General features: G+C 29.4%; 1 protein-coding gene across 1 annotated transcript in view; it reads left to right on the forward strand.

Moving 5' to 3' along the window:
* Positions 1 to 15,998, forward strand: part of LOC142332999 (uncharacterized) — a 50,452-nt gene that overhangs the window by 24,099 nt on the left and 10,355 nt on the right. Inside the window, exons 3-4 of the mRNA XM_075379764.1 lie at positions 90 to 191; positions 5,123 to 5,278. Coding sequence (XP_075235879.1) covers positions 90 to 191; positions 5,123 to 5,278 — 258 coding nt within the window. The remainder of the gene's footprint in view (positions 1 to 89; positions 192 to 5,122; positions 5,279 to 15,998) is intronic.

Here is a 15,998-nt window from a genome sequence, read left to right on the forward strand (position 1 = left end):
TCTAACCAAGAACGCTAGCTTCTTGACAGGGTAAAGAATGAATTATTATCCTTTTCATGAAAAGTAGTTTTTGTTGTTTTTTTTTTTAGATAAACAGTATGGCATCAAAATTTGCAGAAGCCGTTTTCTGTGGTTTTGCTTTTTATATATTATACGTATTGGATGTTAGAGGTGAACGGGTAATTACTGAGGTATGGAAAATTAAAATTATCGTTTTATATGTATAAGTTTAGTTTAAATCAGATTTCTCTGGTAAAATCATATTAAAAGCTTTCATAAAAATATGTTAATACAGCCAAAACGATTATCAAAGAAAACTATGACAGAAAAAAACTGAGATTTAACCTTTTTGATCAAAATCTCGCCTAAATATATAAACAAAGTGATAGACTGATGTAATTAAATTGGGTAAATATAAAAAGTGAAAGTTGAGGCCAGAAAGGTCCTAAAAGTAAATATTTAAAAAGTAAAAATTTGTTACCTCACTCTTTGGGAGAATTTAAAATAAAACACAATCAGAAATTATTTTAGCTACTCAGCCGGCATTAAATTTTATGAAAAACAATTAATACATACTCTTTAATAAAAATTAAAATAATAATGTTTAAAAAGACAATCGTTTGTCCCATCGAGGAATTTCATTTTCGTGGGATAATTCTTTATTGAACGTATGTATGATACTATTTAAACCTTACGAGTGTAACTAACTCAAATTCAGAGAACCTTAATTAAATTAATTTCATAAATTACCGTACATAAAATTTTTATATAGTGTTTCCTTACTTTTAACGCGTTTCCGAACTGTTGCTCATCTTCCGACAATCATTCACAGGAGATCGCAACACGTCAAGATGAAATGAAAAATGAACACACACCTATACACACAAAGTCGTAACACCTAAAACCACGTACAAACGCATCGAGTACGTGGTTTTATGCGTTGTTGATTGTGTTTTAACTTGTTATTTTATATGATAACGACCTCTAGTGAGTGATTTTCTAAATAAGGAGCCAAATTCCGAAACTCGGTAAATTTAGGTAGGTACCATTTTGAAAGTGAATATAGAGGTTCATAAATTATTAAATTAATTGATCGAAGAAGAATCTCGTTCTTTGCCCGATCTTAAATCATTGCATGACCTAATGGCAATATAACATAGCAGCATGAGCTGGTACTGCAACTTCCTAACGTATTAACAACTTGGAGAGTTTTTCTTCATTTTTCACTTTTCTGTCTTGCCCTTGTAAATTTTGTGCAATATTATTTCTAAGTTGGCTCTTAATTCGTTTGGAACGCTTTAATCAAATTACAAGCATCAATAATTAAATTAATTTAAACCTACTACTCCATAATTACCCGATTAAATTTTTGGTTAATTTTTAGAGACATAACTTCAACCACTTTTCATTTCTTAATTAAGTAACAGGCACAATCTACTCGGCCACAAAAAATTCAATTTCTTCTCGTAACTAAAAAAAAAACCTCTTTAACAGTTTCCACGATTCGACCATCTAACATAGGCAAAATAAACGATGTAAATAAGGTATGTCTTACTGAAGAGCGTGCGAATTAATATAGTTCATGGTTTTTCAACTTGCACAATTGGGCTCAAAGATAATACGTGAGCGCATACATTTGTTTAATGCTTCTAGTATATATCTGATTTTTTAATTTTATGAAGCACGTCCTGTTGGTATAAATATATAAATTACTTATATAATAGTTTCTACTTACATACAATCCATAATAGTAATATTCGAGAGCTTTTGGATTATTAATCCATCCTCAAGAACAACGATGTGTTGTACATTATAAAATTATTTACTTCACATATCGCTATTGTTATATTTAAATTTTTATAAAAATTCAATTTAGTATAATTAATGATATATGAAGTAAGTAATTATAATGTATAACACATCATTGTCCCTGAGGATGAATTAATAATCTGAGAGCGCCCGAAAAATACTATTAAAGATTATTAGTAAGTGGAAACTATTATATAAATAATCTCTGATTTTGTTAAGTTTTGATCGTTGTCATCCTGAACCGCGTAGGAAAAACCTCTGCCATTGACTATCCAGATCTTCATACCACCCCATTCATTCCTGGACCTGATGGGCTTTACAGAGGTCGTATTTTAGACATTCTAAACCTGATAATATATCACCGGCATCAGTTTGACCTCTGTCAGGATGCCACCGATGCCAATGCCTCGGCTGACATTACCATCACAGTATTTAACGAACTTACTGTCACCTTCGTACGGCTTCTTCCAGCTACAATCACCTACGGTACCTTACAACCCTGAAATATCAAATTAACCAATTCTTGGCTCTTCATGCCACTTTTGTTTCAAACAGAAGTGTTGATCGCAATAATGGCAATCCAATTCACTGAAAGTTCTCTTGATTTAGTTGAAAATCAAGAAACAAATTCACAAATTTAACTGCTCTTTGATAATCAAATTTACAGCCCTTCGTTATATCCGGTGCTCCTTCTGTTCTTAATTTGGAAAGTATAAATAAGTCATTATTTTTGTAGCTATGAGTACATCTTCAGCTTTTGTAGTATTTTTCAAGCTAACGTAATTTACAATTAATGTATGATTCATTAACACCTCAAAAAATTTCCGAAGACGATGAAGTATCCAAAATATTTTTCATTTCATCAAAAGCTAAAAGTACGCTTTAACATCTTTGATATGGTTTCGCAAATTTATTAATATTTCTTCTGAAATACGATTAATGTAAAGAGATATTGTTTGGTGCAACAACGTTTTGATTTGAAATAAGTTATTTTTATCAGGAAAAATTCTTTATAATGCCTTGAACACAATCTTTTACAAAATCCCCGACGGAAAATGGCTTCAATTTTTTTTTATAAATTTAATAATGCGACATAATAACTTACTTTTACGACATCTAATCGTTATTTTAATTGAAATATATACCGGCAAGATTATATTTTCTCACTTCCATTAAATTCCAAATCGTTACTCTGTTTAGTTTCACGATTGCTGAATTTTTTTTAAGATTGAATTCTTAAAAACACAGAACTATATTATATTAGTACGTGTATCTCTAAAAATTAAACATAGTAATATGGAGTTGAGCTTTATGAAGAAATAACCGGTTTTCCTACGGTCACTCAATTTCTCATTTCCTTCAACCAATTTTCCGTTTACTAAAAATATAATAAATATATAGGGTTTTACATTTTAATAGCCCCAGGCGATTTTTTCGTAAACTACGCACAATAAAAAAAAATTATCTAGACAAAAGTTACTCGCATTGGAGGGGAAAGTCTTTGGATTGATTTTTTTTTATTTTTCAAGGGTAACATAATTTTTGCAAACGGAATGAACTACCTTTGACCCGACCAATAAAAAAAGAAAAAAATTTACATTGTAAGTAATATAAAGTCACACATATAAATTTAAGCTCTTTTGAAGCTAATACGACTAACTATGAGAGGTATATTGTACGAGTTACACGTTTGGAAGGTCATACAATACTCCTGGAATATTTATTTTCCTGGCTGTTTATCTAACAAACTATGGGAAAGAGCATAAAAATTACTTTATCGTAAACCTGCTTCAATCTGATTAACTTTTAGTTTAGGTCATTTTTGTTATTGTGCGTAATATTTCACTAAAACAAGTATATCCGTATTGATTATCAAAAGGATTAGAATCTGTTACCTTCCCCTCATCACTAATACTACTGTAGATTATTACCGTCGATACGAGTCGGGAAATAATGAAGACAGATCTTATAACCAGTCAAAACTGAGTAGTTACAAAAATGACCCGTGGCGGCGTTGCATGCCGACTGCGAGATGTCAACGGACATTTTTATGTTGGAAAAATTTAACGAACTGAATGTACGTATGCATCAGATATTCTTCAAGTAATTACAGGGAACGTTATTTCTTCTAATTATATAAAAGCCATTTGGAGTACATTCTGAAATACCTGATTCTTAATAAAAGATTGTTCGACATATTTATATAAAATAATATATGTAATAAACAGATATCGTCATATTTTTTATATAATCAACAATCAGTATAGCGCTAAAGTATTCAGAGACGTAAAAAATATTGATTAGTAATAACTTTTTAGCCACTTTTCAAAGAAAAGTGCGGTGTTCCTTTCGATTACTAGGTTTGATTGGGGGAATGAAAGGAATTTTATTTACGTTTTAAGTATTAGGAGTATGAAAATATCTTTCTCTTAAATTCATGTTTTCTTTTATATACAAGGCCTTTACTTGAGTCCTTGCTGAATTACACTCAATGTAATGTCGACAACAGATAAAATAAACTCAATTTGAGGTTATTTTAACTTTGTATTTGTTTATTTTGCATAGCGATTATGCAACGAATCACAGTGGTGAGCGAGTTTAAACTTGATTCTTGGAAACAGTATCTACTCATTAATCGAAGGTACGTAGTGCGGTTTTCTTATGCAGAACTGCGCAAGATTTGTTTTCAAATTAAATATTGTATATACATAATATCTGTTTTACGCATGAATTTATATTTATCTTCATTTTTGTATTTTTGATGAATTATAGAGTTTTAAACGGTTTGTTTTGATGTTTGTATTTATTTTTTAATTATACACGGCTTCTGCTTAAACCAGCCAACAAGTTTTGACTTATTCTGCACCATGCCTAGAAATCATGATGCAAATTATGTTCACAAATATAAGCACTTTATAAATTCTTTATTTTAGTTTTATGAATTGTTGTTATATTTTTGCATCCTTCATATTACTTATCGTATAAATTTTGCTTAAGGAAATAAATCGATTTTTTTACATTTATGAAGACGAGGCACGGGTTGACCAGTACTGCTCTATATAAGGCGACAGACAGCGGGCCCATAATTCAGTAACCCGAAAGTGGTCCCAGATGGAGTAAATATGGGTTACTGAAAGGATTTTCGTAACTAAGAATACCGTATGACAAGGGGTTACTACTATTCATGGTATCTTTGTATATTCTTTCTGTCTTTTCAAAAGAAAAATAATAATAAAAAACTTTTTTTATAATAACAAATTATATTTAAACCAAAAAAATTTTTTTTTTAATTTTAATTTAATTTTGTTTACAGTGGGAGAACTTAAGAAATACTTTGTACGAATGCAGTTGGATAAGTAAACCTGATTGGTTTAAAAAAACGCTACTAATTATAATGACACGCAATAACAAACCGATTGAAATAAAACCTTTCGGTTTAATGGTTCTAAATTTAAGAAATTTCGCTGCGGTAAGATTTTAATTTATTAAATAACTTATTATTCCGATACGTATATAAGGAAACATTTTATAAATCAACTTAGGAATGGGGAAACATACTATTCTAAGGATAAAAAACCCTTACTGGCATGGATAGATCAAGAAAAATCATCGTAGAAATCCTCGATTACAGCATTGCAAGACAAACAATTATTTATTTAAAATATAAAGTATGACTAAAATAAAATCCCACAATTTAAAAAGCGTCAATGAACATTTTTTTTTTTCTCTGTGAGGTGTAAAAATGGAATCTGTGTAGCGTATGAAAAACGCCATACCTGACCGGGATTGGAACCTGCGACCTGAGATTGAAAGGCCAACACGCTATCACTCCACCATGAAGATCGGCAATTATTAAACATATAAATAAGTTCATGTTTAATAGGATGCAAAAAATTAAGTATTTCTTTCAATTGGTATTATTTAAATGTCCTACAACAAGAGTAATATATTTTTCATAAAGAAAAATCGTTTAATTGAATTTAAATAAATCGGTGGAAACACTTTTTTAAATCGATCGTTCATAAAATATCAAGTATTCTGTTTACACGTGCTTTGTAAAGTCGGAAATTAGTATATTTAAAAAAAGTGACTAATTTTTTGGCAAAATTGTGCAGTCAGAAATATAGATCTATGTACGGTTTCGTTCTCGTACAAATGATGATTAAGTCACCGGTGGAAAACTGTTATTGAATGTGTTACAAAATGAAGGGAATCCATCTTCTTAAAGTCATAATTTCTTCTACATTTACATTTGTGGACACCCCTTTTTTTCTAAATTGAAGACGCTGATAATCAGCATTTCAGAAATAAATTCACGGACTAACAGCCACAGTTAATCTAATCCAACGACATTGCGAAAATATGTGTTTTTCGTATTTTCCCGTTCTTTTATTAAATTATTCCATTAAACCACTTAAATTTTCTAAAAACATTGAAACTACTTTTAATTAAAATAAAAAAATATTTTTTTTTTTGCAATTTAATTTACTTTTTAACGGTTTATTGAACATCACGTACATAAGGTTTTATTCTATTCTCTTAAAATTACAGGTAAATGTATTAATATTGATCTCCCATCTCCACGGTAGCATCTCGGCTTTTCTTCCGGAGGCCCCGATATCGAAGCCAGGTCAGCCATTGATTTTTCATACGCTACAATTTCTCCGTTTCCATATTCTCACGCAATTAATTTCGAATTTATGTTGTGAATTAATCATCACAAAAAAAATAGCTTTTTAAACTTCAATCCAGAGAGTTTCTATTTTGAAAGGTAATGACGATCCAAGTATAATATGAAATTAAAAACGAATCAACTCTAATCTGCTTATAATTATAATAAAAAATAACCATTATGAAAACCTTTGTAATAAGGATTGATTAAAGTTACAAAAATAATGATATGTTTTCATTAAAATAAAAGTAAAATATTGCAGTTTATTTATTTTGCAATACATTTTATTTTTGTAGCATTTTCGTCACACTAAGGAAGAAGTTTCAAAAAGAAATATTTTAATTGTTTTCAAATAAAATATTTCTGAGCCTTCGAAACACGCTCAATGTAACAGTACAGTGAATTTCTCAATCACAGTACGATACAACAGTAGATTGTATTACTCTCGCAAATAAAAAAGACCTACGGAAATGGATGCGCGGAAATGGATATATTAATGAATGCAAGTATTAATAGTAAAGTAAAATGGATACTCGTAAGTGTACAAATCAAAGCCTGTTCTTTAAATCAATTTCCATCCTGCGCATCAACTAAGCTTTTTAAACTTTAAAGAGTAATACATTAAAAAAAATATTAAATCGACAGATTTAAACAGTACAAGTTTTGAAAACCAACATCTTGATAGTTAATTCTCAATTCATTGGAAATTAATTAACATTTTAGTAAGATGTAAATTATATAGGATTTTAATAAAATATGGTGACACTTAAAACACTTTTTAAATTAAATTGGAGAAATGTAATGTAATAAATGCTTCTATGAAGAAACGATTTAATTTTTCCCCCTATGAGGCCATCACACTCTTAAGCAACCGTAAAGAGAGAGGATAATTAAAATATATGCAAAATAAATTTTAAACGGTGAGGTTATGATATTTCCGTTTTTACCAGAAAAAACTTTGAGTTACGACAGTTCTTAGCTAATTTTCAAAAATGGCTTGTTGTACCTATTAACTAACATGCGTGGCAGAGAAGTGCTGCAATTTTTGGATAATATTATGGTAACTATATGGTATTAAAGGCTACTTTAGAAATTAATGAAAAGAATTAAACGACCGCCATTTTGGTTAGGATTGTCATATCTCAACAGTTGATAATTAATAGTGATATATATCAATCAATCTTTCAATTTTTTTTATAATTCTTTTGTCCCTCATAGTGTACCTGGGATCTAGTGAATTCATACCGAAACAAAAACGATCGTTCCTAGTTAGTAGCATTTATTAAATTCCATTTTTTTTTTAATGGGTTGAATTGATATTTAAGAGTTCAATGTTTAATATATTTAATATATGTGTTCGTTATAAATAGATACTTAAATTAAAATTTTGTCTTTTTTTCTTTCAGTCAGTGAATTGTATTTACACATATTACAATTTAATAAACAGATTTGAAAATAAATAAAAAAAAATGTATTTCTATTAAATAAATAATTTAATCAAGAAGGACAGTGAAAGATTTTTTTTAGTAGGGATCGATTCAAATACAAAGCTAATAACGGTGGTATAACGTGGTGGTAAAGAGATTCAGAATCACGACCTAAACAAAGGAAAATAAACGTCTACTAAAACATATAAAACCCGTAAGAGTCGTGATGTTTTAAAAAATCAAACGGCCTACCCAACGGCAAAACACATTGAAGACGATTTAATTTAAAAAAAATTTTTAATACATATTTTTTTTTCTCGAAATAATATTAATAATAAAATTGTTTCAAGCATACGATTCTAAATTAAATTAAAGCTCCAGTATAAGATCGTATTACTCTTTAAAGTACCGAGTTAACTTGCTGGGTGCGGTACACTACCTCCTCGCCATTGGTCTACTAGCAGTTCCAGCACTTGGCATAATTCAACTCATCTACGCTTACTCTTTTTAAACTTTAAAGTGAAATACAATTTGTAACTTTTTAACCAATAATAATAATAATAATAATAATAATTTATTTCTTTATTAAATAGTAACAACGGCTTACTTTCTCTTACAGTTACTAGATGAATGATAAATTAATTTTGTATGAAGTGATAAATGTCATGACTGACCGGGTTTCGATCCCGGAACCTTCGGATAAAAGACGCTATCAATAATAATATATATATATCTGTAGTATATATATATATGTTTGTTATATATCAAATTTTTATTGTTTTTTATTTTATTTTCCATTGGGAGAACTTAAGAAATGTTTTGTACGAATTCGGTTGGATCAGTAAACCGGATTGGTTTAAAAAAATCTCTACTAATTATAATGACAAGAAATAATAAACCGATTAAAATAAAACTATTTGGTTTAATGGTTCCAAATCTAAGTAATTTTGCGTCGTTTACACATTAAATCTATTATTTTTATAATTTACAGAATGTTAATAAAAGTCATGCAATCCAGTGAAAAAAAAAACCTAATATAATAGTAATAGTAATTCAATTTATGTAATAGCAAACTAAACAGACCATATTTTTAAGTTAATTTCATGTTAAAGTACATGACATTACATGTCAGAGTAAATGTTCAGGATATCCAGTTTAATCAACAGGTTTATTCATTTTTCCTACAAATTTCCTTAGAATTGCTTCACCGATTTTCTCTTCGATATTTTATCTTTCAATACATCGTTTGAAGTGGGCCAGTTATTCTTTTGAAAAGTACCTTTTTAAGGTGACCCCCATAAAAGTCTGGCGGTGAAAGATTCATGAAAGCCATAATTTACGTGAGATAAGATGGTCAACGTAAACTTTTCGTCGTTATTTTATTAAACTATCAGTTTGTTTAATTTTTTATATTTATTTAACCAATTAAAAATATTAAAATAGTATTTTTCTACCAACTTTTATTTGTCCACCGTGCTAGTATAGCGGTTAACTCGTCGACGCAAATCAGTTGTTGCAAAAAAGCTGATTTTCGAAATCAAATGTTCTGAGGTTTGAATCCTAGTAAAAGCGCTTTGATACAAGTGAATACAAGAAAGTGAATAGCGGTGTACTTTGAAGTTCGGTGTTCAATTAACCACACGCCTCAGGAACGGTCGGTCTGAGTTTGAACAATATGAAAGCTCATTTAACATTGAACCGCGGCAAGGTTACTTATTTATTGCTCATTAGTTTAACAGATTGCAAGTATACTTCAGAGAAAAGAAAGTTTTATTTAAATATATACGAGTAAAATTCAAATGTACTCCTCATGTTCAGTAGATGTTACTTCCGTAGTAGATTTTCTTACAAATAAATTCTCCTGTGTTATTAAATATTGTGTTTGCTGCCAATTTAACAATATATTTTTTGTCATATCAAAAAAAAAAAGTGTTGAAAAAAGGATGTGTTTCTGATTTTACAGAAAGTTTCTCAAAATTTACTGCAGATACAATTTTAGGAATTGCTGGGATAGATTTTTTAAATAAAATATTATTACATTTAAGTTCTCAGTGCTTCAACTCTTGGAGCATAAATCAAACATGTTTTGCAACCCATTACAAAAATAGAATAAAAAATAAATAAATACCCTTTATAAGATTTCTACACGTAATTTTAACGTGAATTTATTTATTGTAATTTGCTAAAGCTTTTACTTTTACCCTAATGGTATCCTGAAACTTTAATTTGATCCCTGTTTTTGAAAAGTAAAAATAAATTACTTAATTGAATATTTTTTTTGCTTGATGAATTAATTCATCTACAAGCCTACAGAAAATCTTGTACTAAGTACGGAAATTAAATTATGTAGTGTATGAAATATACCGTACCAGTCCGGGATTCTAACCCGCGACACAAAGATGAAAGGCTGATGCGCTACCATTCCGTCACGGACATCGGAATTCAATAATAAAATATGGCTGAAATTTCATTGTCGTAATATTTTCTAGGACAAGTGCAACTTACGTTTACAACTGTACATGATGACAGTGCGGTAACAAATCAAAGCCAAAAAACCGTCTGGCGGTTCTGGAACAAATTTCACTAATGCGTACGATACTCCTAACTAAGGTATAAGTCCAAACTTTTTTATTGTTACTAATTGAACTATTATCTATCGTACAATTTTTTTATAATCAGAGGTTGGTAATTGTTAATAGATCAGTATATTTAAATTAAAAAAAAATTAATAAAAAAAAGGCGATGAAGTTCGATAGAACTGCATTTTAACCAACAGAAATAAATAAAAGTAAAGATCTAATAAAAACATTGTATCTGCTCGATCAAACTGTACTTGTTTTACTTTCATTTTTTTCTACTGCAGCACAATGTTGAATTCGTGTACAAGTTTTAAAAGTTAACCAAAGTAGAAGTCAAGTAATTTTCTTCTAAGAGATTTATTCGCTAATGGTGTCGAGATTGATTCATTAACAATACAGTACTAGTTTACGAGCTTGTTTATGTTCTACGAAAGGCTTAAAAATCAAATAAAAAATTAATTAAAAATTAATAATACCGCAATAAAAAAAATCCCGTTTGGCTTGTGCCAGAAATTACTAATCGTGGAATTCTGATGATCGGTAGACGGTAATACACGATCATGAATCACATTTTTTGTTTTAAAAAAGACTCTTTTAAAACATAACTCCAACAAATCAATTGTGAAAGACATTACGGGTTATTTCACGCCGGAATGATAGAACCAGTGGAAGTAATGGTGAGTTCATTGAAAATGCATACAATTTCCTTTCATTCAAACGTTTGCTGATTATTGTGGTTCTTTTCGATATGATCATAAGCCTTGTAATTTAATAGAATGCTTTGGCTTAGAAGAAATTTATATTGTGATTTAATAAATTAACGAACCGTTAAAAATAATCCTAAAATTTATTAAAAATAGAATTAAACCGTTTTCATTTCCATATATTACTGTCGATGAATTTTGTGTTCTCAAATATTTTTCAATAATGCCTAACCAACTGTGGATTATTTTATATATTTAGTAATTCATTATTAATTTAACGTTGCTGTTCTAATAAAAATTTTACTCTGCGTTTCCATTGACCCATCCAGGAAAATTCTTGAACGGTTCGTTTAATTGTACCTGTGAAATAGTATAGTTAGTTACTCTTGACTCGACCTGAATATCATATAATTATGAACCGATCGATATAAATTATTTATTTATTTTCGTTTGGATTTATAAATTGCAAAAAAGTAGGGATTTCTACAGTAATGTTGGATAGTGACATGGCTGGATATAAAAAATTTGTCCAATGTCATGAGATAGAGACGTAAACGGCAAGTATGGATTAGAAATTTACGTAGTAATTTCAGAAAATCAAAAATTTTAAATCACAGCTACTCGGCAAGAAAAAAATTATAATAATTTAAATTATAATTAATTTATTTATATAGTTTTATATTTTTTTATGAGATTCACGATGAGCAATACTGGAGAATTACCAGGAGAGGGCTTGATAATAAACGCTACTTATCAGAAATTTAAAGCCTGTAATTTTAATTAAACGCCGAGGACTACGGTTAAATTTTTTTAATATTATTATGTGCCCAAATTCTACGATATCGATGTTGCTGAAGTGGTCCAGAAAACGAAGTTTTAGTTATCAGCTGTTACTCTAATTTGTTCTGATCTTTATCTGTCAGACTTCCTTTTATTTTATCTCCTTAAAAATAGACAAGAAGTTTTCGAGATGAGGAATTGAACAGCGCAGTACATATGTGGCTCACTCAGCCAAAAATCATTTTTTCTCAAAGCATAAAGTAGCACGCAAGGTGATAGAAAAAGTGCATTGATATTATTGCTGAATACAATGCATGAATATGGTGGGGCGATCTCCCCCTATCTAAAGGAATGCTTATTAGCTACGCCCGGATGGTGGATAGCCAGGGGTGTAGGTTTAGTCGGTAGTGCGAAGGTCTACATACGCTCTTCTTAAAAGCTAGCGGGACCTGTTAGCGACTCCGTCACTGCTTCGGCGATTGTAAGATGGATTTTTCCACCTCTAAAAAAACAAGCAGGCATAAAAATTCAAAATAGAAATTTTTTTAGATTTTTTTACCGATCAAAGTACTTTTCCGTTACAGCACTAGTTTCTATAGCCAGAATATCAAAATTAAAAGCGTTTAACAAAATAATTCAGTAACGTTTAAAACTAACCTAACTGTCAGTGTAGTTAATTGGAAGAACATTTTACGGTATCAAAATACGAGGAGTAAAAGTATTATTTATTTCTTCGTTCATTGACTAAAAGTAGACTGTTAAAGAAACAAGATGTTATCATGACAATATGCTGCGAGTGAATGGTACACGGTAAGTTTAATTCAAAGCATCTAAGCTGACAGTTAAACAAAAGAGAGAGAGAGAGAGAAAAATGTTGTGTATTGAAAGTAGAATTTTATATAACCGCCGTTTGTTGTATCCGCTAACAAAAGGCTTCGTTAGAAATTTATTTCACTCCGTTTTTAGATATCGATTTTCAACTGAAAATAATATTCTGATGCAATATGTTACATATGTTTTAAAGTGAATATACAAACGCTCGCTTAAATTTTTTAAGTCGCGGGTTAAATCCATATCGCTTGAAAAACAGTAAATTTTTATGACTACTTTGTTTGTAAAACTTCTATTTGTAGTGTCCAGTGTTACAGAAGAAAAAAGGATTATAATACTTATAAAAACACGATGTCACCATAAGAACACTGTTCGTTGCGTTAACATCACTTGTAGGTCGTACACACCACGTGTATGAATATCTAAACGTGATTAACCATCTCGTTTTTGACCAATTATGTTTAAAGTTGTTTCTGAAACAATATATTTATATATTACAAGTAAATAATTTTGTTTCTGTATATATTTTCAATATTATTAAAAAAATGTAATATATCTTCTTAGTAAGTACTTATTTATTACATGTATTTATTAGTTTTATTTTATAATTAAAATGGTATTTGGTACATTGTAGCCAATTCAATATCTCGGTTTCCTGCCAGGAATTACCTTTCACAGACCTCTGTCACAATCAGTTATACTGTATAAAAAGTATTAAGTATATTAATTTTTCGGTAAATATAGCTAGAATATCTATATTATGCTTTTGCCCTGATAACTTAGTATTTCCTTTGAATTTGGCTCAAATATGTCTATATATAAGGAATTAATAGTATTTTTTTTTCAAAATTCGTTAAGGGAATGCGGAATATTCTGAATAAATCAGATTAAATTTTCTTTAAAGTCATTTTAAAGAAAAATTGATTAAAGCAAATTTATTTATTACCTTAACGAATAGATAAATATCTAAAAAGTTTTTCAAAAACCATCCGTCACTCTTAAAATTAAAATATAATTTTTTCAAAGATTTTTTGAAAGGTTATATATCATAAGTAGACCTATAAAGAAATGTCTATATAAATATATATAGAAAGAAATATAAATATATACCCATTTTTTTTGGCCCTGCCGTAATTTTTATTATTATTAACCGGGAAAGTCATATTTTGTCAGCTACTTTTCTGTTTTCTCCATAGATATGGTAAACCAATAACAGCAGAACACGTTTTAAAACGGAAATAATGATTTTTTTTTATAAAAATGGGTCTACAAGTTTTCCTCTCTTTTTTCTCGAAGCTTAAAATGAAGCCGTTGGAACTTAATTTAAATTTAAGTTAATTTTATGGTTTAAAGTAGTTTTTTACTTTGATAAATTAAATCGACACAGAGTTTAAAGAAAAACTTTTTCATGGGAATATGGAAATGTAATTTTTGTGGCGTATAAAAAATGCCATGCCTGACCGGGAATCAAACCCAGGACGTCTGGATAAAAGCCAAGATGCTACCATTCCGCCACGGAAATCGGATTTTGAACTGAAACATATAATAAAACAGGTCTCTCACAACTTTATAGCTAGTAAGTTTCGAAAAAAATATATATTATAAAAGATGGAATATTGCTGGTTCAAACAAAATGGCTATTGTGTAGATTCAGTATACAAAAATATCGTTGTTATATTGACGGTAAACAAATATCGTTTGTGAAGAATTCAATTTTTCAAATGGCACTTGGAAAGTTTTGCTGCGCTATGGAACGAATCATCACAGGCGGTACAAGTAAACGCGTGTTTAGAACGGCCCAACTTGCACTGTAGCCGCTGTCATTTGATCACTGTCTTAGTGTCATTTGCTTTTAACTGTGTTTGTGAAAAGAAATCACTACTTCTTTTCTTTTGTCGTCTTCGTTGAAATCTGAATCCCGGGTAATTTTGCACACAGGTTAATTATTGAAAAGTGTTTAGAAGAAATGATAACTGTGCTTGGATAATTTTGTCCTCATCGTACACCAATATTTAGGTGGTACCGAAGATTTTAGAGGAAATTTTGGCTTTCAGTTTATAAAAATGGCTCAATCGATTGGACGAGCCTTCCTTCAAAAATCTCCAATTTCTTTGCTAGACATGACTATATATCGTTGTGACATCAAAATATGTAAAATTAATGGACTTACTATTTTTTTTTTTTGTAAATTTAAAATTATTAAAAATAATTATAACATATCTCCAAATTTAGTCTTTCACTGTTTACAAAATATATTGTGTTTGTGGTGTATGTTGTGTTATGGAAGTGAAGCATGGACGATGAGGAATAGGAACAGGAACGGGATCGAGACTTTTGTAAAGCTAATAAGAAGATGGATATAGGAAGTAATTTGAATGGATAAAGTAAGGAATGAGGAAGTAAAGAACATGATTAACGAAGAAAGAGAACTTATGCGGGAAGTGCACAAAAAAAGAAACAAGTTAAGACATGGAAATTTTACGATTACATTAGAAAGATCAGTAGAAGAAAGGAAGAAGAAATATAAACTAAATAGATGAAGTGTTGACTGGACGCAGGTGAGGGTTGGAACAAAAATGGATGGACACAGAGGTGGCGTAAGGGACCAGCCTCTAGGCAGATAGTAGATAATGAATATTATTAACTGCATAACTGAAATATGAGTAATACTGTTAAAACTATTGACTTATTTAATTTTTATTTGTTACTTTTTTTATAAAATTGATTTTTAAGTATTAACTATACATTTTTTTGTCTGGTTAGGTTAAATTGTGTGTATATTTTTCAATACTTAACCAATATGACCTATATTCAGTCGATGTTAATTATGTAGTAAAGTTTCTTAGGTTTAAATTTTCTATAATTTTTTTTTTTTTAAATAAAATTTGTTTACTAATAAAGTAACAATTTTGTTGTACGTCAAACTAAAAAAAAAATCTGTTTTGAAATCCAAATTTTATGTGTATAACATGTTTTTCAAAAATTACTTGTGAATGCAGTTGTGGATATGATATATTCAATTTTTCTTTATTATATCAAAAAGTATTTAAATTTTTTCCTTAATTAAGTTATTATAACTTGTTATTAACCATTGATTAAAAGGAGGATGAAAATATTTTCGTTAAATATAATAACAGGAAAACTAAGCAATTCATTACACGTAACTACATATTTTGTCTTTATTTTCTTTTGTAGA

This window comes from Lycorma delicatula, chromosome 12 (genome assembly GCF_047948215.1).
Source record: "Lycorma delicatula isolate Av1 chromosome 12, ASM4794821v1, whole genome shotgun sequence".
NCBI lineage: Eukaryota > Metazoa > Arthropoda > Insecta > Hemiptera > Fulgoridae > Lycorma > Lycorma delicatula.